This window comes from Apostichopus japonicus, chromosome 8, assembly GCF_037975245.1.
Source record: "Apostichopus japonicus isolate 1M-3 chromosome 8, ASM3797524v1, whole genome shotgun sequence".
NCBI classification, from domain to species: domain Eukaryota; kingdom Metazoa; phylum Echinodermata; class Holothuroidea; order Aspidochirotida; family Stichopodidae; genus Apostichopus; species Apostichopus japonicus.
The window spans coordinates 20,125,545-20,153,468 of record NC_092568.1 but is presented as its reverse complement, the minus strand read 5'-3'; the positions used below and the strand labels follow the sequence as shown (position 1 = coordinate 20,153,468).

The 27,924-nt window shown below is 36.5% G+C and overlaps 1 protein-coding gene across 4 annotated transcripts; it reads left to right on the top strand.

Annotated features, from left to right (window-relative positions):
- Positions 1-179: 179 nt before the first annotated feature.
- On the top strand, positions 180-26,286 carry LOC139971463 (uncharacterized). 4 transcript variants are annotated; one of them, XM_071977955.1, is made up of 5 exons: positions 180-806; positions 14,068-14,495; positions 15,156-15,810; positions 19,072-19,164; positions 23,988-26,286. In XM_071977955.1, the coding sequence occupies exons 2-5, from the start codon at positions 14,382-14,384 to the stop codon at positions 24,497-24,499; spliced, it is 1,374 nt and encodes a 457-aa protein (XP_071834056.1). In that variant the 5' UTR covers positions 180-806; positions 14,068-14,381; the 3' UTR covers positions 24,500-26,286. The 4 variants fall into 4 exon arrangements, with proteins under 4 accessions (XP_071834056.1, XP_071834060.1, XP_071834059.1 ...); XM_071977958.1 differs by lacking the exon at positions 180-806 and adding an exon at positions 1,417-2,016; XM_071977957.1 differs by lacking the exon at positions 180-806 and adding an exon at positions 7,876-8,435.
- The last annotated feature ends 1,638 nt before the right edge of the window (positions 26,287-27,924 follow it).

Sequence of the window (27,924 nt, the reverse complement as noted above, 5' to 3'; positions counted from 1 at the left end):
GTTCAATGTTACGTATTTTTTTTTTATCAAAATTGACGTACATATGCCTACTATACGAATTGTTCGGAATCAATCCAAACCATCATTTGTGTGTGGCGCCCCCGAATCAACGTTTGACAGCTAATTAGTTCAGTCAATTAACGAATGGAAGTTCCCTGATTTGACTGTTATTTATGCCAGACATATTCATGTCAGGCATAAACCTGTGCCACAGGTTTACTAATCAACTTTATAACCTTCGATCTCATCTGAACTTAGGTAACGATAATTCTGGGAAATAGAAAACCACAGCTTTTTGCTTCTTTTCTCATCACTTGCTGGTGAATGTACTAATCCGTGGCATTAACATTGTCGTTCGTATACTGCATATATGCATCAAGTACACTGTACGGAATAAAATGAATAGAGTGAGTCGATGAACTAAACGCGGTTAAAATAGAATTCAATAACCGTTAATTCAGATCGTTAAATTTTGGTCAGTATTTACTATAGCCTCCCCTGAACAGTTCATCTGTGGCTATTTTTTTTTTATCACCATATCGCCGCAAAAAGCAGGGCGTAGATCGAACTTCCCATGACATGCCGAAGTTGGTGGTGTTCTTGACCTCACGATAGTCGGTGGTGCTACAAATAGTGCAACAATTGATTCTGGCGTAGGCGAGCCAATGCACCAAACTCTTTCTGCACGCCTACAGAAGATCGGTCTGAGCAACGATAGGGATGTTTTCTGATTAGGAGTATGACGTCGAAGTTCGAAACAATCAAATTATAATCAACATATTTAAATACAGAATCATGCAATTCAGGTAAGTTTAAACTGTAAATTAGGAAATCAAAAGTAGCTAAAGAAAAAAAGAAAGAAAGGAAAGAAAACTAAACCACATTTAGTTGTTGCATGGTTACCGTCCTTGTCGGTTGTTGCAAGCCTCATAACTGAGCCTGCAGGTATATACATATGTACAGCGTTATGTGAAATGCGCTTTTTCTTGAGAAGCTCTTATATATGTATTTCACACCAAATGGAAGGAAAGGCAACGAGAAGCGTTATGTATGTATATATATATATATATATATATATATATATATATATATATATATATATATATATATATATATATATATATACATATGTATATATATGTATATATATATATATATATATATATATATATATATATATATATATATATATATATATATATATAATTGAAATTGAAGTGAGTTGGAAAATCCAGAACAGTGAAAAAACTAAAGTATATGTTCGTGTGCAACTTTATTTGCTTACCGCAAAATTAGTCGGCTCGGTGATTACCAGAAGTGTGAAATTGCTCTTTTGCCAGTTTAACAGTTTCAAGTAACCAAAGTATCGAACCTCGTGAAGGTAAAAAAAAAAAAAAAAAGCAAAGGAAGAAAGAAAAAAAGAACGTTTTGTGGGTTCTATTTACTGAAGACGGTTTCAATTACAATCGTTTCAATCCCTCTTTGAACGGATGAAAGAATCTACCGCCTTGACCGTTTGTGTTGGTGCCTCCTCTCTTGGGATTCTCAAATCTCTTGATAAAAGGTATGCACACCTATATAATGCCAGGAACAATACGATATCTGGAAGCGACTCAGCGGTAGGATTTTAACACCTCATGCAGAAACACAGGCAATCTTTTTCGATATATTTACAATGGATGTGCGTTATAGTATATTTCTTTCATTCTTTTTCTGGTCGCAAACGACGCAAAAGGAACCGCTACGTTGCAAAGAATGTCTATAAAGAACCAAGCCTTGAGTTGAATCAACTTGAGGATGCTTGTTGAACCTCCATGGTTGAATGGACTTACACAATTGGCTAAATTGGATATTCGCTTTTATACTTATAGTTTCCAGTCTTTTGTGTATAGTCGATAACTCTTTCTCAAGACGGGATCAGAATTTTATTACTGACAGAGGATTAAAGGAAAGCCAGTCATAAATTTATTGTGAGCCATACTGTACAATTGAAGGCTATAATTTGTTCTTTTCGGGGTACGTATGTCGAAGTTATTGGGGTTTAATTTGGTGTGCGTGGAGGAAGGTGGGGGTAGGGGGGGGAGGAGGAGGAGGTTGATTTTTTTATAAAGTCCAGCCTATCGGTTTTGATAACATGGTGTATAATTTCAGCTCTATAAAATAGTAGCACAAATGCCGTTCATTTACACAGGCCTTCTCCTTATCAACTTGCTCTCTATCTCTCTTCTTCTTCTGCTCCATCCATCCACCCGCCCCCCCCCCGCCTCCCGGCCCCAGTTCTCTTTTCTCCCTAACCGTCTTGTTTTGCAGGCGCAAGGCTGAGAAAGCAGCAAAGCACTATGCTCATTTTTCTACAAGTTAAACTTAGACTATGCCTTGGCATGTAATTTTGCAAGTGTCATATGATACACCACTATACACCATCAGCTATCACATGGGGGGGGGGAGTATGAAAAAACATACGCCACATATATTATGTCTAACGCATATGCTCTGGCAACTTCTGACATAGTGACGCAATTCATGTTAGTATATATATATTTATATATGTAATCAAAGAGTTCTCAGTTAGTTGATCTGTTTTTACCTCCATGGTTGGTATCAGCAGGTCCAGCATCGACAGTTTGTAACAAGACATGACTATAGCTAGATACCAATCATTCTAACCATGGAGGTAAAAATCTGTTTTTAACTCCATGTTCTTACCAAGGAGAGCATTTAAAAAGTTGGGGAAAGAGCGCCAGGAAGGGGGTAGGGGTTGGTTGGGGGCAGTGATATCATGGGCAGTTAAATAGTCACGGACCATATTTTATATTTCTTCATAACTATTTTTGACTGAGAATTTTCCAGATTTCACCAGCCCCCCTCCCCTCCCAACCCATGGCTATATCTTTCTTTACTCCTCAGTATTGCATATACGAATCTGAAACATTTTATACCGTTTTGGATAATAACTTGCTTTTTTTAGTTAAGACATTTAACATCAGAAATGGAATTTCCAACTGAACACGACGCAGTCCATCTATGGATGTAGCAATATATTCCCCTAATACTATTACTATCATTTGCATAAAAAAAAATCCCAGGCTTTTCCTTGGAATGTAATTTACTTTACTACTTGCAAGCTTAGAGCGGACAAAAACCTACTATCATCTTTGTCTTATATGACCTGATATGTGAAGAACATCTCCCACCCTCCCACCAAAGAGCTAAGAAAAATCTTCCGTTTGTGAGCTGTCATGAAGTATGTGATGTTATAATGCCAATGCCAATTCTCTTCATATAATCAAGGAAGAGTGGTAATGATATACGTTGTTAATAACTTTAGAGTCAGCATTTGTAAAGCCCTGTCCATTACAGAAACTTAACATTCCAATATACACATATATATATATATATATATATATATATATATATATATATATATATATATATATATATATATATATATATATATATATATATATATATATATATATGTATATATATATATATATATGGGCGATTCCACGGTAACTCGCATTACACTTTTTCATGTTTTTTTATAGTCTAAGTGATGCAGCTTGGACAAGGAATAGTATTGCAGGTTGATTATTTGTGGTATTATAGCCAACACTCAAAGCTATGATCGAAAATTATTAGGGGTGATGGCAATGCTTTGTCTTATGCATGGTGCTCTTGAGAAAATCAGTAACTCGCATTACGCAAAAAGGACACATCAAATATTGACGCAAGTTCAATGCAGTTGTTTACTCAAACAGAAGATGTTGTATCCAGTTGAATGTATGTAGTAGATATCTATTCTACTGGTGTTTACATCAAACTGCTAAATGATATGAAACAACTTAAGATGTGGTGTGGAAGGGGAAATAATCCGGTAACTCGCATTACGGTAACTCGCAATTCACTTTGTCCAGTCATCAATGAAATCTAAATGGAAAATAAAATGCTGAAACTAATATTTCTAGTGGAAGGTGACTTACAATATATGTTAAGTTAAATAATTAAATATATCAAAAAGTACTAGTCTAGTTTATGACAGGGGGATAAACAAAATCGGTAACTCGCATTACACAAAAAGTACACAGCAAAAATGGACATTTACTAGTTTAGTCAAACAAACAAACAATGTTTTGTTGAATTGAATGTATGTACTAGATATCTACTATATCCTGAAGTTTACATTGTAGCACAACAAAATATAAAACAACTTAAGAAGTGGTAGGGAGGGGGGAAGAATCTGGTAACTTGCATTACGGTACGTTGCATTACAAATTGCCCAGTCAGTATTTTCATCTTCATTCATCAAATTCTTGAGAATTAGTTGCTCTGAAGAACCATTGTAGAAGTCTAAAAGCATTGTAGCAACAAATAAACAACCATACTTATACCTCTGTCAATTATTTTACTAATAATTGCTGGCCAAATTAAAATATGTGATGAACAATAATGGCAATGTTCATTTCCAATGATTTACACACAATTTAAATGGTAGCTAAAGCTGGAATGGGGTTTTTCAACTTGTTTTATCATTCAGCATCATGGATCAACTGTTTTGTATTCTTTGTCATATGGCAATATTCAATTATTTTCAGTATTACAGTGGTAACTCGCATTACAGCACTGGTAACTCGCATTACCGGTAACTCGCATTACAGCTTTCAGTGGCCCTTCATATCAACATATGCATGGACTTTCTATTCCTTTGACTATTGTTATACTCAGTACTTGGGCTAAAAGCAAAATATGGAATGGCAGAAAATTATCGCCTCCAGGAGAGCAATAATGTTAAAATCTTGATTGCTCGGTAACTCGCATTACATGTCAACATAGACGCCTTTTAACTACAGCCATATACCTACAAACCAAAACGGTGAATGGGCAATGTGATGTGATTTTAAAATATCATACTTGGTATTACTCATAAATATTTCAAACTTGTGCAAGTTACTTTCATACAAGGGAATATGGGACTTTGAAAAATCCACACAGGCTCACTTGCATTTTAATTGCAGAATCATAGTGAGTTATCACTGCACTTTGTTTGGGTAAAATGACACTGTATGCTAGGAAAAAGTTTCTGATCTGGACCCTGAATACCTTAGCATGAATTAAAAGCAAAATATTGGGTCAGAAATGATTCTTTAATTTTTGGAGTCATGTCCCTGTTTGCATGGAATCGCCCATATATATATATATATATATTTATATATATCATACATGGTAAATTGAAGCGAATACATGTTGCTCGACAGTGTCATATTTAGACTTGGTCAAGCCTTCAGCCATGTGTGAAGTGTGAAGGAATGTGTTAAACATGCGATATCTCCCAAATGGAATAAGATTTTCATCGAAATTTTATCACATACACCGATAAAGATGGTCAGGGTTGTGTCTCATTTGATGTTCATTTGTTGCAAAAATAAATATCGATAAGAAATGCATAATAACTTGATAAATTGTATAATCGTATAGGCTTAGTAGCGTGAGTAATAATCGCCGAGTTTCCTAAAAATTGCTACAAGAAGACGATCAATTTCAAGGCATTCCATGACATTGTGAGACGCAATCCTTTTACCAAGGAGTTGGTCATACATCAGAACGAATCGAGTTAAAACATTTCGAAAGATAAAACCATGCTTGCATAAAAAACAACTAAGTACACGCGGTAAACTGAAAACGTAACCCCCCTTGTATCGTTCGAGAGCTATACCTCTACTGTTCAACAGGCCACCCTTCATTTAATGACTTCGAGTAAAGAAGAAAAATCACTAATCCCTGGCCGGAAATAGCTGAGTGTTTGTCCTCCGTCAAGTGTCAAGCAGTTTGAAAATCTTTACCCAAAGAAGAAAACTTTTGAAGATGGGAGGCATGAAGTGGTCCACTCTGGACTCTTGACCATTGGGAGAAGAATAAAAGCTGGTTCACAAAATTGAAAAGATTTGATTGTCATATCCCGGTAACCAAATTTGCATAGAGCTCCAAAAAGTAGGAGGTGGGTCCTCGAGAGACGGTTACAACAATTACATTGAAGAGCTTGAAAAGGAGAAGCGATTCTTGTCATGAAAAGCTCATCTAACGAGCTTAGAAAAAAGTGAGGTTCGTTTTTGGAGCTAGCATGGTGCCACTGCAGAGGTACATGAACGTGCTGTTAAATTTGTGATATCATTGTGTATCGAAGTAAATGAAGACAGTCACGGTCATGGAGAGATGTTGCCTCTAGGTTAAAGTTGCATTGTTTTGGCATTTGTTAGAAGAAGACGCAAACTTTCCCATCATTGTGATATAGAGAGAACTGTCATGAACAACTTCATCTAAACAGCTGAGAATGAGCCTACTCCATTTGGAAGATAGCACATATTTAATGTTCCTTCTCACACAATGTTGAAGACTTAATCAAGTCTAAAAATGACGTCATCGAGCCACATGTGTTCCCATTTTTTTTAAATGTATTTCTTTATTTATTATGGAGATGGATATTGCAAATTGCTGAATATAAGATATTGAACCACCAAACCAGAGCAAAGAAAAAGAAAGAGCAAGTAAAAGTTAAAAGAGTTCAGACTCCAGTGGCCACTATAGCATCAGAGGGTTACAAAATGACAGCTCACAGAAGCGACTTTTAAACTAGGGTATTTACCAAACGGAACAAGATTTTCTTTGAAGTTTGACTTTAGAGTTATTTTTCTCATAGATCTCCGTCATTCGAGGGAAAGATGATGTTTAGATTTGCGTTCCCTTATTAATTCTGATGGTACCATTCTCCACAAGTAAAGGAAAGATATCATATACTACGGTATATAAATATAGCAAGCATGATCTGTTACAAAGTTCGTCAATCGGCGGGGGCAACTAACTGATTGTACAACCGCAATTTACTTTTTGGTAAATTAAAGGAGTCTTTAATTAGGTGGTGTGAATAATATTGTATAAGAGGTGGAAAATATCTTCAATAAAATATCAATAAAAAAATTGAAATATAATAAGTAAATAACAATGAAAGACAAAAAAAAAATAATTAAAACAACCCTACGCTATACAATAGCAGTTGTATGAAACACTTTTCTTCGTGTTTCGTCAATGCCCGCTCTGGTCAGTGCTTCATGTATATACATATTTCTGTTTATTTTGTAAGATATAGCTGACGTTATTGGTATAGATCGAGACATGGTTCTACCTTGTATATATATTGATTACTCGGTTAGTAAGTTCGATTGCACTTTTGTTTTGTCGATTTCTCCTGACGTCATTATTGAAAATGGTATTTTACGATCAGACAATGGCATAAAAATATGAATACAAAAATCAAATCTTTTAACTCCTTGATGACGTCACTCTGACGCATTTCCATCATTCATTTGTAGGCTACTTTCGAATGAGACTTAAATCGTAGAGAAAAGGAATATATAATTCTAGTATGAAAATTTGTCTGAGCGATGAAAGTGTTTAGTAATCGAATTATAAATCGTTAGATCAATCAAACAATTTGATCAATCAAACACGATATTTGTATGTAGATCCAGATATACGGTATATGTACTGCATATGGCGATACAGTTTGTGATCTAGTTCACAATCAACTACTTGAGCTAACTGAAGATTTCATGTGTGCAAATACTGAATAAAACGTAGGCTACTAAAATTATATAACACTTATCAGAATTAAATTCTTTTGTGTCCGAGGTAATGGCCTGTAACTTCTTACTCATCTGTTCCGTGTTTTCACCGTGATAATTTTCACACAACCGCACAGCGCGATATATGATATTATACGTAGGCCTATATGTAATCATTTGTCTTTAGGTGACGAGAACTTAGTTACCGCGTATTCTGTAATTGGTCAAACGCCCACCAAACGTACTCTTGCTGTTACCGTTATAATGCCCACGCACTAATTCTCCTTAAAACTTCAAATCTTTTTTTCGAGTTGTACAACAGTGGGGCTATTGACATGTGCCTATAGGTTCCCGTACAATGCTTATTCCTTTAATCATAGCCTCTACACCGATACCTACGTCGGTTTACCTCCTTCATCGCGTGTCCCAGTGTGTACCTCGCGGAACGCTACCTTCGCCCCGGGAGATTCATAGTAAGTTTCACGAATCGCCAAGGGCTTAGGTTAACCGGAACTTGAGGGACATTGCATCTCCATAATACGTTAACGCCAGAGGGTTTCTCTATCTTTTCAAATGGTTCTGGCATTTCCTCGGTGTATATAAATATTTACTACGCACTCTGATAATGGACTTGGCCAACCCATTCGTATATATGTACTGTTTATATATAAGCGAACTGCCGTCCAGCATGTATCAACGTCCTATTTTTAAACCAGTATTTATAACATCTTTCTAACGTATATAGTAGGCCTGCATGTGTGGCTGCAGCCTGTTTAGATTGTCCACGAGTGGAGGAGACACTTAACAAGGAATGTTGACGTAAGTACAATCTATTCATATTTTATAATATTGATTTATTATAGGAAAGGGCTTTAGCGCTATGATTCATCGCGCGAATACAATATACTGTCACACATAAATGTGTTATCAAGCAACACGTAAAAGTTCTGTAAAGAAGAGGAACTTTGTCAAAATCTGTGTTTAGGCTGGTTTAAGCCGGGTATGAATGTAGCAAGCGATCTTAATTAGGATAATATCCGTTCGGTTTACAACTTGTACGTACCTAACGATTCCCTTAGATTTGGGGGTGGGTGGGGGGGGGGGGGGCATGCAGCTAAGGACTCACATTTGCACTGCTACACGGTTTCGTTTTACAACGATGCGGTCGGATTCGATTCGAACTACTTGGATTCGTGACTTGATATGGGTATTCTAGTACTTGGATCAACAAGTACAGTACTCGTGACGTCCACTCGGACTAGGGTACTAAATATTTGAGGGCCTACTGAGTGAAAATGATTGAATTTTGTGTGTTGTAATCTGAAATGATAAAAAAATGCAATTTCTTTGTTACAGCAGGGAGTTGTTCCATAACAACTCCCTGGTTACAGTAGGTCACCAAGGAAGAGTGAATCAGGTCAGGTGGCAAAACGTATACTGTGATTACGAAAACGGTTCGAAACATTTTTTTTTTTTTTTTTTATAGTTTACGAAAATAGATGTGACTATATAAGGGCAATTACACGTCTAACGGGAAGTGAGAAGATTAGCGAGAGGGGAGGGTGGGGTGGGATGGAGTTGTGGGTTGATGGGGGTGGAAGTGCGTCGGGGAGCATGGTATAACGCTTGGGATTAAAGGGGCAAGGGGGGGGTGGAGGCTGTGAACATACTGCAATGGAAACCGCGTGCATGTGTCGCGCGCTGCAGGTATAGTTGTTCCTCTATAATCCGTTGGGACACTGCAGGCACTGTGTCAAATCAGGGCGCAATGAACAAATACCCCTATTCACATCGTTATTTTCCCGCTTCCGTCCTCCCATTCCTCAGGAAATTTCGGCAAAACATGATATGCATACGGCATATCATTTAATAAAATCACTTGTGAATGAACGAGAGTGGTGCGCACCAACACTTTGCCAACCCTTTTTAATAAAAAAAACTATAAAAAAAAAAACTTACACAGTAAAGTGAAGAGGAAAGAAAAAGACGTGGGCAAACAAACATATCTTCAATTTATCTTTGTGGGAGATATAAGGTAGAGGTTGGGGTGCATATAGTTGAAAAGGGTTGTGCCAGCCATTTAAGGAGGGGGTATCAACATCAAAGAGGTGCACCAACAGTTAAGGGAGGGGCACCAACAATTTCACTACTATTATTACTATTACTCGTCCCTGTTCCTCGGCCCGTGGATTAGGACCTGTGCATGGGTCGGTGTAATCTACACAGTGGCAACGGACTGTTTGTTCTGATAGCTAATGTGTAGCCTTATTGTGCACTCTCTGCATAGCTGTACATGTTTGTCTAATTTGTGTAGTCTTGTGTCGAGATTGTGTGTACGTGTTTGCCCAGCATTGGTGCAGATACAGGCATGTTTATGACGCTCAATTGGTGACAGATTTATCTCGTTGTTTTTTAGAGTGGAAGCGCATTGTGCAAATGGGCCCTGTAGGGTATTTAAAGCAGCATTTTGCGTTTGGTCGCCGTTTTCTACTTTTTTGACATGTCCATCGATATTTTTACATATATCAATTACAAAACAGCAAACTAAGATATTAGCCAAGTTTTTCCCTGCCAACAACGTTAATTGGCGAGTAATTAAAGGATATTTGCAGATAATGAGAAAAGTGTCCACGACAAATTCCACATTTAAAATTAATCGCATACAATTCCCCCAAACCCACTAGTTTGAATTCAACCAATCAGAGATGCAGGTTTAGTTATGAGCCGTTGCTAAAAATAGATTCAAGACTTTGCGTTGGTATAACCATGTAATGGAGGTAAAACAAACTGTTTTTACCTCCATGGTACAACCAGGGAGTTGTTATGGAACTCCCTGGTACAACTGCCATATAGACTGTACACAAATCAAGCATGGTGTTGTATTACGTTTTGGTCAATGACGTTCGTAGTGTTTAAATATTCATATTATGGGCGAGGTTTATTGGGATCCCAACGGAAAATATCTTGGAGAAAAACAAAGTTGAAAGTTGCAAATTTTTCGACTTTCATGCCACCATTTGAAGTAAGATTTAAATTGATAAGCTAGTTGTGTAGGTCGTTATGGCATAGTGGAGTCAGTGAGGTTGAGAAATATCATAGAAAAGGACGCAAAATGCTGCTTTAAGAAGTATATAAATTCAGCAGACGACTCCTTTCTTTTACTGTTCAAACTCTGAGTAAAAACATACGGTATTTTTGGTTTAGAGACAAGAATGACAAACAAAATTGGCTTTTCAAAATGTGTTGCCGCCACACAATATCCTAAAGTGAAATTGACGGCGTTAAATGTCAGTGAAATGTTACTTTACTTTTGTCTTTCTCCTCTCATTTTTCAATATTTCGTTACCATGGTTACCCTGATGTCGGAATTGGGGCTTGGTTACAGGCTAAGGGCTATTTTGTGGAAGAAATGTCCGTTCTGTAGGAAAAATAGGCCAGGGAGAGTTCTTTTAGATTGATGAAAGAGGATTCACGTAACAAACATTATGGTGGGGTACATCATGTAAACCGTTTTCCTGATACACTGTATTCAGTATTGATAAATTAGGATTGTCGATATGTTTGTACCATAAGTGAACATAAGTGAAGCAAAGAGTTGCGGTGTCGTAGCTACACATTGAAAACAAAATGTCGTGTTTTGCGATATTTTTCGCTTACTTCTACTGACCTTGGATTTTATAAGCTTCCAACTTTACCAAGTAAAGGATGTAAAATTAAAAATTTTATACCAATGACTGTATATGGTATTTAAATTGAGACACACCCCAACGATTGAAGTTAGAAACTGGATTTAAAATGTCAACATTCATCGTCTTTTTTCTACCTGTATGTATGTTTAATTTTGTGAAATTTGCACGAGAAAACTCACTATATATGGGAATTCTGCAGCTTCCGGGGGACCTCGCTCCTAAACTCCATCAGGACCAATAACAGTGTCAATTAACCCCCAAACAGAAATAACCCGGCCCCTAAACTCTGTTGTTAATACTGGGGTTCAATTGCTCAACTAGACGGGCTAGATAAATAGCTGTTCGAAGTACTGCTTCTTACATGACAAACCTACACGTATATAGGCAATACAGGCTTTCTGCGTGCACTCTTTCACGTTACTGCGAAAATCACTGCATTTTATTGATGGCAATTAAACTAACTGCATATGCGTATTTAACACAAAATGCAAAACAGGAATCTGACATTTCTTTCATGCTATTTGACTATGACTTTCTTACAGTCTACATGTAATGGAGATGGGTACTTTGGTGGTAGTGGTGGGGATAGGGGGGGGGGGGGTGGGTGTGTGTGTAACTGTTAATCCATTTTTTCATCATGCGATACACCGCTTTAACAAATAACGATTAACAGCAACGGAAGTTCTGGTTATACAAATTGCCCGAGGGTAATATCCACAACAGTTGCATTGACATGACGCGACCCTTAATTTAACAACCAAACATTGCTCACATAATGACTTGAAATATATGGGGAAAAAATACATATTTTTGGTTAAGTACAGTACAAACAAAAAAAGGAATTCTAATCGTAATGTGAACAAATAGGCTATCCATTTGACTCCGTCAGGCCATTTTTGTTTAACTCTCTCCCTTATAAAGATGGGGGGGGGGGGTTCCGCAAGGAATTGATTACTTGAAATATGGAGTAAATTAGGAAAGGGAGAGGGAATAAGGTGAGATATATCATACTTGTTTGTACGATAAATTCATGACATTTGTTTGCGTTTGGATTACATACATACTAAATGGAATACTAAATGGATGGAGAAATGTTGGTTAGAAATTAAATATTTTTTATGTATTATTTATTCTTTTGGAAGGGGGGGTGGGGGTAAGTGGGAGTTGCTTTATATATATATATATATATACTTCACGAGCGGAATTTTTCTGGTGTGTTATTCTTTATTGATTTACTATATATCTGTCATACCACTTGCTACACATTCATTTCTTATATATATATATATATATATATATATATATATATATAGAAATATTCCAAATTCTTAAATATTTTGTTTGACTTTTCCACATCAAGACTTTTCTCCTGGTTGCAAATAGATTGTTTGACACAATTCAATCTTGGGAAGGAATCAGAGAAATTTCTTATAATTTCTTCCATATCGCTAACGTTCATCGCAAAGCAGTGTAGCTCAAGCTGCGGAAATAGGCACTTTTACCGTATGATTTTACACCAATTTTGGACAGGGCCAAATCGATTTCATATGAGTCCCCTGGGAATGATTACCTGAAACACGTTTTATTAAATTCTCGACGGGTTCGCGACTAAAAGGTTTTTTTTTTTTTTTTTTAACTGAAACATCTCACGTGTGCCACCAATAAATTTTAAACTTGTTTTCGTTGGATGATGTTGTTTTGTTATGAATTTTAACAAGAGCTGTTAAGAAGAGTACACAGCCATTGATCGCACCAAACATTTTTAGGTAAAAAGATTCAGGGCACTTCCTCCCGATGGGCAGATGGAACGAAATCGATCCGAAATTCGAAACGAAGAAAGGAATCCAGTTGACGTCATGTTTTAGTTTTGAAAAATGTCTTTTGGAATTGCATCTCATTATGTTTGATTGCAATTGACAATTTATACTGTTATTAACGAGGCAGAGAAGTTAATGTAAGCAGTCAGTCGTGTTTCTCAACAAGTACAGTGTATAATGATCGTCCGCCACTCAGGATACATGCAGGGGGTAGGAGCCGGGGGGGGGGGCACTGGGGCACGTGCCCCCAGTGCCCCCGGGTAACAATGTACAATCTCAATAACTAGTATTGATAGCATACTAACACATAATATACAATATAGTGATATGGCGGTGTGTATCGGTTTATAGCATAACGAGTGGTGGATGTGGAATGAGAAAGTGCCCCTGTGATGTTGTGTCCCCTCCACTTTTTGGAAGCTCCCTACCCCCCCCCCCTGGATACATGCATGCATGCGTATGGCCGACCATTTGTATTAGATCACGGGGAATCGACAACTACCAATTAATTTATGTCAATTTAAATCGACATCTTCCAGGTTATAAACCGATTTGACATATACCGATTCGTTTCACTATGGGTCATTTAAATCGACATCTACCAGTTTCTAAGTGGCTTATATGCCCCCTACGTTGAAGTCGGCTTCAACGACCCCGGGCCACAGTCACCTTCGTTGTAAACTCCGCTCTTGAATATCCATGTGACGTTACGCTATATGTTTTAACATATGAGCCGACATCGTAAGTATACCGTGCCTCTCGAGGTCATTCGTGGTTCCCTAGTGTCAGAGGGGGAGGGGGGGGGGACGGGTTAGCCCAATCAAGCTCCTGCAGGTTAGCAATTTGTTTTTAAACAAAACAAAATTAGACTTGATATAGGGTCCACTTCAATGACCTTTTCAATATTTATCCTTTAGTTGTACTTTACCTTTGTCACTCTTTTAGAAATCCGGGATTGGAAAACAGCACTCCGTGTGAAGAGCTGCATTGTAGTCAACCGTTACTCGTTACTGTATCGGAATAGGATCATTTCAGTCTAAAAGGGACAAAACCACGGAACACCTTCTATGTGTAGAATACCGTTCATCGCCGAAAATAGAACACCGGCCAATGTCGACATAGAGTATACCTACAAGCCATCGTCGACTTAGAATTCCCGGTCATCGTCGACATAGAACACCGGCCATCGTCGACATAATACACCGGTCACCGTCGACATAGAACACCGGGCAGCGTCGACATAGAACACCGGTCACTGTATGGCACATGGACTGTGCTGTTCCGACATGAGGCTACATTCGATTTGCGCAGGCGTCGCCAGTGGATGCTGTTTTATGGGGCTAATGGCAATATTGTGGACATTATACGTACAGGTATAAGAAACAAGGCTGCACAAATGCTTATCCATACATATCAAAGTAGACAGGATACTTTTATAACTTTTGGTGAGGTGGTGAGGGGAGGGGAAAGGTTCCCTCACACGTACCTCTATGCTGTCTGTTATGGAGGATGGACCTAATCCATTCGATACAATATACCATAGATAAATAACATATACATCATGAATACATCAACGATTTTATGACTACCATATATCATCTATGTATAATCGATATTCAACAATATATCATCAATGGATCATCAACATATCATCAATATAATTTGTATCAATAAACAACTTATATTAAAGGTATCATCGATATATAATCAATATATCCAATTTATTATAGATACATCAAAGACTATATCAAACAATACCATCCATATGTCATCATTATATACGAAATGTCATCAATAGATCACGGGTTATAATCGATACAGCAGTAAGATGATCATTAATGTATCATTGATATACCATCAATACATCATCAATATTTCATTAAAGTTTTATCGATACATAATCAACGTGGCATCAATGTATCATCAATTACTATAGAAAACAACTTAAAAATGTTTTGATATAATTTTATTGCATACAGTGCACTGTTAAATTTCTTTGTTCGATTAACCTTTTCTTCTTTTACTTTCGCCAGGAAACGGCTGGAAATCATTCGAATGCAATAAGAATCTCAAATGAGTATGGAAAGAAAGTGAAGCGTAGCAGCGATAAGGACAGACAAAACTTGTTAGATTGTCGTAGCAGCAACGTTGACGTTTCTTCAAGCTGGTTACGTTCTTTCGAGCAAAAATTATTTCGAGCAATATCAGAACTGTTAGGCCAAGTAGAAGAACAAGAACGTTGTAACGATATTACCAATGGTGACAATTTAGCGGAAATTAAATCTCTTCTAAAAGACGAAGGAAATGTTGAAATTAAACATCTTACAACAAAACCTATCAGAAGAGTACGAGAGGCAACCAAGCTAAATTTAAAACATCGTAGCAGGAATGTGTTTGCTTCTTCTTCAGAAGAATTACAGCATATGAATCTGGTTACTCCGAATCCAAAGATAGAGATTACAATTGAAGTGATAGACGAAGAAGAAGAAGATGCTGGTAATGTTGAGGATGATGATGATGATGACGACGATCAGGAGGAGGAGGAGGAGGATGAGGACGTTGATGAAGATGATGATGGAGGTGTCGGTGCGAACCAAAGAAGGGTCTCACCACCTCTAAATGAAGGGAAAGTGAAAAGTCCAGAAAGGGGTAATAGTGATATCCTTGAGCTTGCTGAAATAGTTAACGGTAAGTAATTTTGACTGACAATTCTCAACGGTTTTGACAAGTCAAAGTTAACATTTTCTGCTACACATAAAGCTATACTTCAAGCTGGTTATTATTTCGTTTACTTAAGTATTAAAGTATTCCGTTTCTTCCACAACGCGAAGATCCGTGCACTATTTTATTAACAAAATTCATTTAAAGATGACTTCAGGCATAAAATTTATTTCGGTAGGTTGTAGACTGTTCAGAAAGAAAAACCCCACTTACATTAGGACAGGTTGAATTTTCTGTAACACTTTCAAGTTTCGGGTAATGCCCCTTTAAATAGCTGAGGTTCAACAGCTAAAGTGACTGGACTAGGTAGGCCCGTTCTTCAGTCAGATGCAATAACACAAGACTCAATGAGAAAAGAAAGACATTTAAAGTCCTCAAATGGCAAGTTTATAATATGTTTCAAGTTTGTCATGGGATAAATGGTATCGAAACATCTTCCAATAATGCTCTGTTAATTGATATAAAGTAAAAAGAGCATGTTTGGGTTGATATATTAGAATTTCCAAAACAATGGATATAATAATAATAAATAAGCCTTAAATGAGCATTCCATGGATAAATGAAGTTTATTTTAATGATGGGGAGTCTCAGTTGGGGAAAATTAGGTTCATTCGGGGAATTTCTCACTCAGCTGTGGAAATATTAGGCCACCGCTACAAGTGTGTACCCCACTACAACCCCATTCAACCTCACACAAAATACTTATTAGCAAAAACTTGCGTTTTGAAATATATACCTACATATAGAAATTTTGCGCACGCCACTGTACGGGCCCACACCGTGACGATAAACATTGCATATGTTGGCAATGGTTATTTGTTCTAGGTTGACCCTGGTCAACATCTATATATCTGAGACTTTATCTTTGCTGATTGGGCTCCTGATTTTCTTTGAGCGGAAAACTGAGAGTTTTTGACATAAACCTACTTGGCTTGGTACCATGAGGTACATGATGTGTGAATATGTGGAAATAATACGCTTATTCTATCATTTGTGAAAGCTCCAACTTGATACATTAAACTCGATACAAATACTGTAATTTGAAACCACAACGAACCTAATACATGTCATCTGACACATCAGTCCAATTCATTTGTTACTTGATACAACGCTGTAGCAAAATCCCCCCGCCCTGCATACCCCCCCCCCGACCATCCTCTCCTATACGTCCCTTTTCCCCCTCCCCTACCACAGATAAGCACGGGGATCTTTAAATCCTGCTTATTCTAAGGTGTTTTGTAGTTCTGTTAAGGTGTCAATATAAATCTTCTCTTTACGCTGTGACTCACGAAAACGTTATTTCTTTGGGTAGCATTTTTGACTCTGAGGAGGATGATCGAATATGCCTGTAGATTAGACTTACTTATATGCAGTTTACTATAAAAGCTTGATCTTTTCCTTAGTATAGAAACGCTCGTTTCCCTTGTATGTGAGGGTACATTTTCCATTATATTTCCATAAAAACGAAAAACAAGGGACTGGTTGCTTCCAAGCTCTTATTCGGATGCCACAAACAAACCTTTGTTCTGTGGAAACGGTTGTGAAAAATTGGTATCAAATAATCTAGGAGAAATATATACAAATATATTATATACTATCTAATCACTTCAGAGAGATATGACTATACTAAGAAAAAAAATAATGTCTATTGTTTGATCTATCAGTAATCAAAAGTCGATTAAAGATTTATTTGTTGATTCTACTCTTAACCCCCGGCACCGTTTATCTCATTTAAAAAGGTTGGTTTATAATGACAGTACTCTTGCAAACGGCTGATATGAAAGCCTAATGATTCTTAACAGGTTTGATCACAAAACAAGGTATTGTTTGCCAGGTAAATGATTTATGAACGTTTGATGGTACTTTAACGTAGTTAATTGAAGTGCTCTCGGTAATCAATTTGCTCGTAAAGGATACAAAACCAGATAAGTAAATCCTCATGCAGGTAACACAATATATAACAACGTCGTCAGATATATGCTCAATGGCAGTGGACCTAAAACAGTGATGACCTTGTCAACGTGAGAACATAGGAATATTTTCTGTAAGGTCCATAACTGAATAGTTGAGTACAATACTTAGATTCATATAGGCTTGTTTACTTGGTCCGTATAATCCTGACCAAAGTATAGCATATGGTTATGTATACCTGTACTCGTTTACTAACGCCCCTAATGGATTTGTGCTCGTACTCACACACACGGGGAATTTTGGAAATCTGTTATTTATATACAAAGTACAAGATGAAGTTCACGTTCCTTATAACGCTTAGAGCATACTCCCGCTTCGAGCCTCAATGTTACTGGTTCTTTTACTCAAGTCAAATTGAATTGTACCTATGCACTCATACATGTGTTTGTATACGAGGCCTGTACGCACGAGTGCCCAACAGGTGCATAAACGCCCCTCACATTTTCTAGAGCAGAGAATGGATTTTCTTCAAATTTAACAAAACAAATTGACATGGTTGCAAACTAGAGCACCATTATTGTATCCACGCTCCCTTAATAATACAAAAATAGATCTCTGGTGTCAGGACGGTGTTCAATGTCCACATCTTCAGTAAACGCACCACCCATACTAGGAGTGTTATAGCTCAGTGGTTAACGCCGGTGCCTTTCAATCATATAGGTCTCGAGTTCGAGTCACTCCAAGATTAATGTAGGCTATATATGTCGTCCAGTTACAGAGTTGTTGACAATTCATAATCATGGACGTTAAATATGAAACTAAGAGACTGACTTCGGTCAGCTAGCGGCTTTGTTAAGCCAATGAGGCTTCTTCGCGAGTTCATGCTGCAGTTCCAACAAGCATGAATCCCTCTCTCTTTTTGTTTCAAGAGATACAAAGCTTTGTGTATTAAGTTTGTTATTTTAAATGTTTACATTCTAAAATTAGTATCTAGTAATTAACGAATGGATACAGTGAACTATATAAGCACACTTCACGAGCGAGTATTGCTTATATCTTACCGAAGTTCTCTTAGTTTTTGTCTCCCATGCTCCCTCTATAGCGGAAAATCCACTGAGTTATGCCATTTTTCTTGGAATTAAGGGGTAGGGGGGGGGGAGGTGGGTGACAGAAACAAATATGCTCTTAGACCTCTTACAGAAAACTGCTCCAGTGAATTTAATCAATCTGATGGGAAATGCTGTGTAGTTTGAAAGACAACTATATTGTTCCTTGAGCAAAGACGATATATCAGATTTTTTCTTTCTTTTCGGTTAGAGATGGAAACCAAAATGCCTCAAATTAATTCTACAGATGAAGTAACATATGCTCTTTCCCAATTCTTGAATATTTTAGAACCTGTCGATCTCCGTGAGTATGATGAAAAGTTGATTTCCTTATTTATAACTTCAGAAGAGGCTTTCCTGGAGGTTCTAACCAAGTTGTCGCTCAACAGTTATACTTTTAATTCACCGATTCACATCATATCCACCGAGCAATAGCATGAATAATGTTTCGTAACACATTGGTGAACAACCCCTCTCTCGATGGTGATAAACGTTACATGCAATGACATAAATAGTAATAAAATGAACTAATTTTGTATGGTGTATTATTCAATTCATTGGTTTGCGTACATACATGTGATCTTTCGGTGATCATCTTTAGTTGCTATATGCAGTACACAAAGGTAAGATTAGCCCGTGGACCTGAACGCTTTATTGCTTGGTAATGAAAACATCCAGTGTCAACGTTTTCATAATTCATACAAATCTGTGAAAAGCTAGATATTTTTTCGTAAATAATTTTTTTAAGTCATAACCTGGGGCCTAGAAGTCTTCTCTATGCAGGGAGCTGAAAATGGTGCAAGTTAAGATCGGCTTCTTAACTTTCAGTGCACTGATGTAACCATAGCTTTAGTAAAGCCCTCGGGAACTCCCAATTCTTGGGATTATATTATATTAAAGAAAACTTGTATGAACATGAAAGAGAAACGGGTAACCTACCGCTGATTTAAAGGAACACCAAACCTAACAAATTGACTGCAGTATATACTTGATACTGCTTGGAATAAACACTCTTTCTTACCCTTCAGAAAAGCTATGAACAAGTTTACGTCCCATCGAAGTGATCATAGTTTTATATGAATGGAGAGGCGGAGGGGAGGTGTCTGGAGGGGGTCGCCCTTTTGTCAATGTGTGTCAATTTTATAAGCGATCATTCTGGAACGAATTCTTCATATAGACAAACCTTTCGCTTCCATCAAGTTGTTTTTCTCCCTTACTTCCATACCAAATAAATTGAGTATTGAATTGATTTCATTATACATATATATATATATATATATATATATATATATATATATATATATATATATATATATATATATATATATATATATATAAGTTTAGTTATTTTCCCGCCAACAGCGAAAGAGACTTATCGGATTTGTCACAACATATATATCGTTTTTATCGCTTTGGACATTGTCACGTGTGACATAGTTGAGTCGACTCTTCATTCATTAGTGTGTAAATTAGTAATGTTATTTCATGTTTATACGACAAGAGCGCTTGAGGGCAGACTAACCCTTGTTAGTACATTGAACTGAAACTCATACATGAGTGTTGCCGACAGAACCAATTTCCACGTAAAACGCAAATGATTAGTGTGATGTTTTTTAAGTTGGATATGTATGTAACAGCAGAACACCCGCTGGATATGACCTTTCTATAAACATGAAAATGTGAGGGCATTGGACGGGTTGGAATTGTAAGATTGGCGGTAGCCTATATTGGTTGCATGCAAGATGCTGTGTAGAAGTCGATGCTCATAACGGCTTGAATAGCATCCGGTCACCAATTTACCTATATACCTAGTTCCGTACTACACGGGATCAGAGTTTAATTCATTACCTAATGCACCCCCTCGAGTTCTCAACAGATAAACGTTTAATAGTGAGAAATAGACATTTCATACTTTATCGTATTTAAGAATTAATCCGGATTCCGGACCCCGTCCACTCGTCTACTTCAACCATTCGCCCTTCATTTCTTTCTTTCTTTTAGACCAGATGCAACTGCAGAAAAGTTCTTTTCAACTCTCGGAATAAATTTATTACCTAACATTGATCAATTCAACTATCATTGAGAACTGCACCAGTGGTTTGATATTTATGTATAGGTGTAAACAGTCTCCAGAAAAGCAAAAACATAACCAAGGGTGCAATCGGTCTGCCGTGAAAAAGCTTAGACCATATATGGTTGAGTGTGGGAGAGGGCTCGTCGCTAAGGCTTGTGTTCAAAGTACCATGGTATCAGGATGGCGTAGACTAGAAAAAAGGGGATGAATACATGAATACATTTTCTCAGCATTAGTTTACAGTTTTTTGAAAGAAATGTTCTACATGATAAACATGTACGATCCAACGAGACTGTTGATCATATTCTCTGTTCGGTAATCAGTCTAAATGTTACACAATTGCCTACTATTTGCAACTCCCTATATATATATGCGCATGTATGCGCATGTATGTAATATTGTGCGTATGCATGCGTTCATTACACATATAGTATGCCGTGCAGACCGAACAGAATGAGCAATAATTCTTAGGCAAACCAGAATGATTGTTATAAACATTACATGACACATGTTTCATTATAAACGTCCATGGGCTCATATATCAAAGTGCAAGTACTTTTTTTTTTTAATTTGAACATTTCCTCCAGTGTTTGAGAAGTTAGTTTTATCGGTAGGCGGAGACTCATCAATTGAAGTATGGCTGAAGTATACTTGTTTTAGGACATCGTATTTATAATTCTTTCATACAAAGCAACCCAATAGATAACACAGGAGTCAATGACATGTGTGTTACGAAGTATAGATGTATTTTGTCAAACGATGCATGCATGTTTTGATGTATCATCATACAATGTCCTGTCATCGACATGTATAGTTCAAAAATATCTATACTTTTGACAGAGTTACATTTTGTATTCATAACATAACGGCTTCCCATAGGCATACAAACTGCGGTCTACAAGGGGGAGCTGGTTTTCCTTCAATCAGGGAGTTGTTACATAACAACTCCCTGCTTCAATATCGTCTACAAAGGGTGTCAAGGAAAATAAGAAGTAGATTCTGATATCTGAAGTGGCATTACTTTACAAAATTTCTGGATTTTTTTCTCTTTGTGTCTTTAAGTTAGATCCACATACTCATAGCTTTCTGTATATCGCGGAAATATGTAGTTTTAAATTCTGTGATAGTTTTGGTAATAATTGCATTCTGCCATAAATGACGTCATCAGGGCATTGAGCACAAAATATTTGGTTTTCTGTACAATATTTTTTAAAGTCATTTATCCACAAAGGAATATAATATTTATATACAAAAGAATATACAAAAGAATACCATTTTCATGAAATTCGAACTAGAGAAATGTGTCAGATTCCAAATATAAATCAACAAAAACGTTATAATAGCCGATCAGTAAAGCCTAAAACTTTTGAAGAATGCAGTCTGTCTCAGATGACGTCATAGACCACTAAATGAGATCCACTTCCTGCAGCATATATCAGAAAAGGTTAAAGCCTGCAGTCAAAATCGGTTACTTTCATTAAAACATTTAGAACTAGTGACAAAATATTGGGACGTGGTTTTTATTTTCAACGATTTTCCTCTTTAATAAAAGGAATATGTCTTTGACGATATGTGTAGTTATAGTCGTGTATCTTGAAAACCTGAATATATAGGTAAGGTTTGGTAAACACGCTATGGAACATAACACATCTGCTCCATAATTCTGTAATAAATCATAGTGAGGAACATCTTCTATATATAAGTTAACTAGCTGAAGTTTCAATTGAACATTCCAATTTAAAATTGGTCATAATTTTATCCCTGAAGGATGAAATGAAGAAATAGGTTTCATTTTTAAGGGGGGGGGGGTTAGGGGTTATATGACCCCCTTTTAAACAACCTTTTTATGTCGAAGAAGTAATTTGTTCGATATTGTTGAGAGAAAAAAAAAGGAAAGATCGTGTGCTCTTTGAATCCTACCGCCAGGGGAGTCTAAATTCCTCTAATTTAATTTAACAGATCAATTTATTTTCTTTTAAATATATTCACTAGCACTGTGCGAGGATATTAATTGTCACCTGGGTGGCTCGGATGCAGATGTTCAGAATAAATTTGACGATATGAACCTAGATTTTGTGAACTTCGTTGAATGTATATACCTAGAGGTATAGAGAGATAAGTAAAGAGAAATTCGAAGTTTTTAACAAATACACACATGCGCACACATACACGTATATATACGTGTATATTATACGAGGGTATTTATATATTTTTGTACGCTTTAATATTTTGTAGGCACACTTTATATTTTTGTTCATCTTTATATTGTGAGTACATTTTCATATTTTTGTACATTTTATAGGAACGTTTTCATATCTATGTATATTATTTTACGTCTTATATGTTGTTTACAATTTTTAATGTTTTGAGCTCTTGTTATCAACCAATTTCCATTGTGTTTTAATATTATGGCTGAATAAATATCTATATATATATATATAATATATATATATATATATATATATATATATATATATATATATATATATATATATATATATATATATATATATATGTATATATATAGGAGCCAATGATGGCTACTCATGTTAAAACTTCAATAAGAGTGTTGCTTCTACGCTCAAACAATTTTCATTCATGATAGACGGTTTATTGTCTAATTTAATACTTCTCGATGTCTCGTGGAACTCCCCAGGTTCAGAATACCGAGAATGCACCGTCAAGTCCAGTCATTGGTCTAATGTAGCTTATGCTGAAAAGTAAAGATTGTTGATAAAAAGTATTTTCAATACCTCTTACTATCAACAAAAACAATATGTTTGAGTAAACTTAAATGAACAAGAACAAAGCAATGCAGTTAATTTAATAAGGGCAAAGGTGAAGAATAATTTCTTCCGCCTATAACAGGTGACAGTTAGGCCTATTGATTTTAGCCGTTAAGGTTAAGCATTTCGTTAGCCGCATTTTACGATACAATTAAGTATTAACTATATGACACCTATAAGTACCTTTAAAAGAAATGAACCACTTCTTCAATATTCTTGAAATAAAGTAATCTTAACGTCTTTCTTTGCCTATTATTACGTTTACAGAAACGGACAGTTGTACTGCTTGGATGTCATGTAAAAGCGAAAAACTGAGATCTCATCTGGCCCGTCTAAATGACTTGCCAGGGTGCCCGTGTCTTGGACCGTCAAACTTGAACCAGAACGACGCCATTTTCGACGAAAACAAAGAAGCAGTCTATCGATGGGCCCACACGAATGTCGATGAAGATTGGTTAGAGATTTATAAATCGACTGCATCATTCTGCATTCATTCACTGTATTCGTCTACCAGTACTAGCCTCGCAGCACAGCAATGTTGTTACGATGAAATGAATAGACTCATCACCAGAGGTCCCGGCGCTGGGACCCCGCACCTTATTAGTACGGAGATTTCGCCAGAATTGAGTTACAAGATAGATATCATGCCGTGGATTATATGTAAAGGCGACTGGACTAGATACAACCTCATACGACCCCCTAACAATGCATTGAGCTGTGAGGTCAACCCTGACGAAGAGCATTATCGTAAATACTGGCTGGAAGCGAGAAACTTTTAGGGCTGAATATCTATCAAATGTAAATCGTGTAAGAGAACTTAACAAGCAAGAAATTATGTTAGGGAACCAAAGGTACGATGGTGTGTATTTTGTGGGAAGGGCAGGAGACGGGGGGGGGTGGAAGGGTGGGTAATTACCTCAAAACCGCAAGCGTGGCATTTACTACTTTTAAAGAACATTTTGAAAGGGAGAATGTTGACTGCATGGATCCCCACATACAATTGCATCCGGTGACTATATACACAAGTATTTTATTCAGACGAAAGAATTATAATTATAAACATGAATCCTCCAACCTGCCCCCCCCCTTCTTACACAGCAAAAATGTATGCTTCACATACCGTGAATAATTTGATAGCCAAGCACTCAGGTTTACCTTGAAGTTTTGGAATATATATGCGGTAAAACAAATAACGTAAATAAATGCCTGTATTTAAATTCCTTCAAGTTCTTACTGGTGTAATTGATAATGTAACTTGCACATCGTTTTTTCCCACTAAGTTCTTTGTCATATATTTGATGCATAGTTTAAACATGTAAATGAAGGCAAACTATACCTAAACACATGCATGTGACTTTGCTAGATAAAAGTATACCCATGTTGTCAGAGAGAGGTATAAGAACGAAAAGAAAGTTTCTTGTCTACAGAAAGTGTAATTGGTAATGTAGGGAACAATGTTCGCGCTGCCTTTAACAGTCATGAAATGTAAGAGATGCGATCAGATTGTTTAGGGAATGTCTAGAACATGCAAAATCACGTCTTCATGCTAATATTTCTTATTCTCATAGGTCTATGGTAAATGTATACTCAAATGTCGTTGTAACAGCCCACTCGCAAATCCTCCACAATTCCCCTTCTCTTCCCTGCCACACTGTGAGGGTTCTTGTTGGAAAAATAAGTAATTCAATTTCTTACCTCCAACTTATCGTTTGTTAGTCTCCATAGGTCGTTACGTAACATTAAGGGGTCGCATTCCATAGGAGAATCCATCTCAAAGATCCATCTCAAAGATAAGTAAAGTATGGGGCTTGACCATGTTTCTTTTTGTTTGTTTGATATAGCTATCAAACGTCCTACGAATTAATAGAATCCAATAAGAATTTGCCGCACACTCCTTGCCGTGCGCACACAATAAATACGATGGAATGGTTATAACGTTGCGTACAATTAAGGTGCTGTGATAGCAAACTTGAGTCGTACCTACGACATGGTTTACGCAGCGTAAAGTTTATAATTAACCTAATGTATCAAAAAGTCACACGCGTAACATGTGGATTTCCCCTCACATATAAATAGTAATGAGGTCAAGTTAAGGTTGAAACAATGCTGAAGCAAGGCATGCTCTGTATACATTGAGTTAACGTTTTAATGTAATTTAAAATGAAAGGACAAAGCCAATACGTTTGAACACAACCGTAGATCGTCACCATTAATGGGCGTATTAACCATATATGAAGCACAATGTTAATAAACCTGATATGTGTATACGTTATCGATCGTAACAAGAATTTTGGTTCCCACATTTGCGAAATGTCATTTGCACACCCACAATGCTCGCCAAGAGGTCTTACCATGCAATAATATTTCCCGACCAATGCAAGCAAATCATTATAAAGATGACGTTTAACTCGAAAAAAAGGTGTTTATTTCTACAGTGAGTATACGTCAGAAGATGTTTTTGTATATTAGCATAACAAATGTTATTCCTGTCGTTCGTAACAGACGTTTATGTGTGATATTATACGTTCTATCGGAATGTGAAATAAACGAGAAACAAACAACAAAACTCATATTTTTTTTCAAAGCTCTTTGTATGTCAAAATTGTGGAGTCTTGAATTCCCCACACGATGACCAGAGAGAAACAATGTTCCCGGTAACTTACGCTTTTGTTGTAAATGCGTTGACTTATAGAGACACAGTATTGCTCAGGGCACAGCAACTCCGTTATCGTGCCATGCATCCTCTTCAGCCAAAAAAGACAAAAGCATTAAAAACAATTTTTTTTTAATCAATTGATGCTATTTGTTCATAAACTTTTACGTACATTTACGTTATGACCGGTGAGTCAACGTGTGGTTAAATATCAGAATATGAATCAGTTTGCAAATATGCTAGAGCGCATGCTCCTAAAAGTAAGAATAATAAACACAAAACAAAACATTCGACCGCTTATGATTTTAGTGTTACGTCATAATATCACCATGTCATTAATAACTATAAATGTTACGTATACGACTATATATACTCTCAGCCGTCGTTATGATGGGAAGAAATGAGATTGAGTTTGATAACAAGCGATATGTTTTAACACCTTTGGTTAACAGTGTCAGAGTTCATGATTCCGAAGAGTCCATGTGGGAAGATATATAGTTTACATACTTCTAACATGCCCTTGATGTCATAACCTTGGTTGAAACCTCGTTTTCATCGTTTTCGTAACATATTTTCCAAGAATTCGTATTAAATACATATACATAGATAAAATACACTGACAAAAGCAAATATCTGCTCATAAATCTTTAGTAGACATCTCTTTCATATTCACCTTGATTAATTGACCGGCCAATATATTAATATCAATCGAAATTGCACGGATCGCTTTGACATAACGACAGCCAATCATTCGATTCGTAGAGTGCCATAGAAGGAAAACACATCAATATCGTTTAACAAATGAAAGAACATTGTAATAACCTTGTAAAGTAGAGAGAGTGGGAGTTCACGATCAATATAGTTAAGGCCGAACCATCTCTTCAAGTCATTTATATGTCAGTCAGTAGCAATGTTCTTTGTCCAGAAAAATCGGTTTGTAATTGATCCCATACCCGCGTAGCACGCACGTGTTTTCATCTGCTCTCTTTTGAGTCTTCCGCTTATTTCAAGATAACATCTCGAACATGCCAGAAGGTAACCACATGCATCGTGTACCCTACCGATATGAAGAGTATCAATATATATATATATATATATATATATATATATATATATATATATATATATATATATATATATATATATATATATATGTATATGTATATAGATATATATATACATATACATATATATATATATATATATATATATATATATATATATATATATATATATATATATATATATATATATATATATATATATATATATTTATTTATTTATATACACACATAAACTTACCTGTGCGTATATAAAGATTTAAACCGTCGTGCGTGGCTGTTTTGTAAGTGTAACAGTTATGACCCTTTGAAATTGTAACTGTGATACGTTGCCTTCACCCCGGGTGACCATTTTTGTCGCCATCTGGAAACGATATGGTGTACACTCGAGATGAATTCCAATCATCAAATATGAACGATCAAACCGATAACATGATAGCAAATGATAAAAGATAAATCTAAACTCGGTCAGCTATAGTTTTTAAAGAAC

What these genes read in the sequence shown, in the direction of transcription:
- LOC139971463 (XM_071977955.1), top strand. Translation starts at nt 14,382, where the DNA reads ATGGCACATGGACTGTGCTGTTCCGACATGAGGCTACATTCGATTTGC. An exon ending in GCTTGCTGAAATAGTTAACG is followed by an intron (nt 15,811 to 19,071) that starts GTAAGTAATTTT and finishes CTTTTCGGTTAG; the next exon opens with AGATGGAAACCAAAATGCCT. An exon ending in TTTAGAACCTGTCGATCTCC is followed by an intron (nt 19,165 to 23,987) that starts GTGAGTATGATG and finishes TTACGTTTACAG; the next exon opens with AAACGGACAGTTGTACTGCT.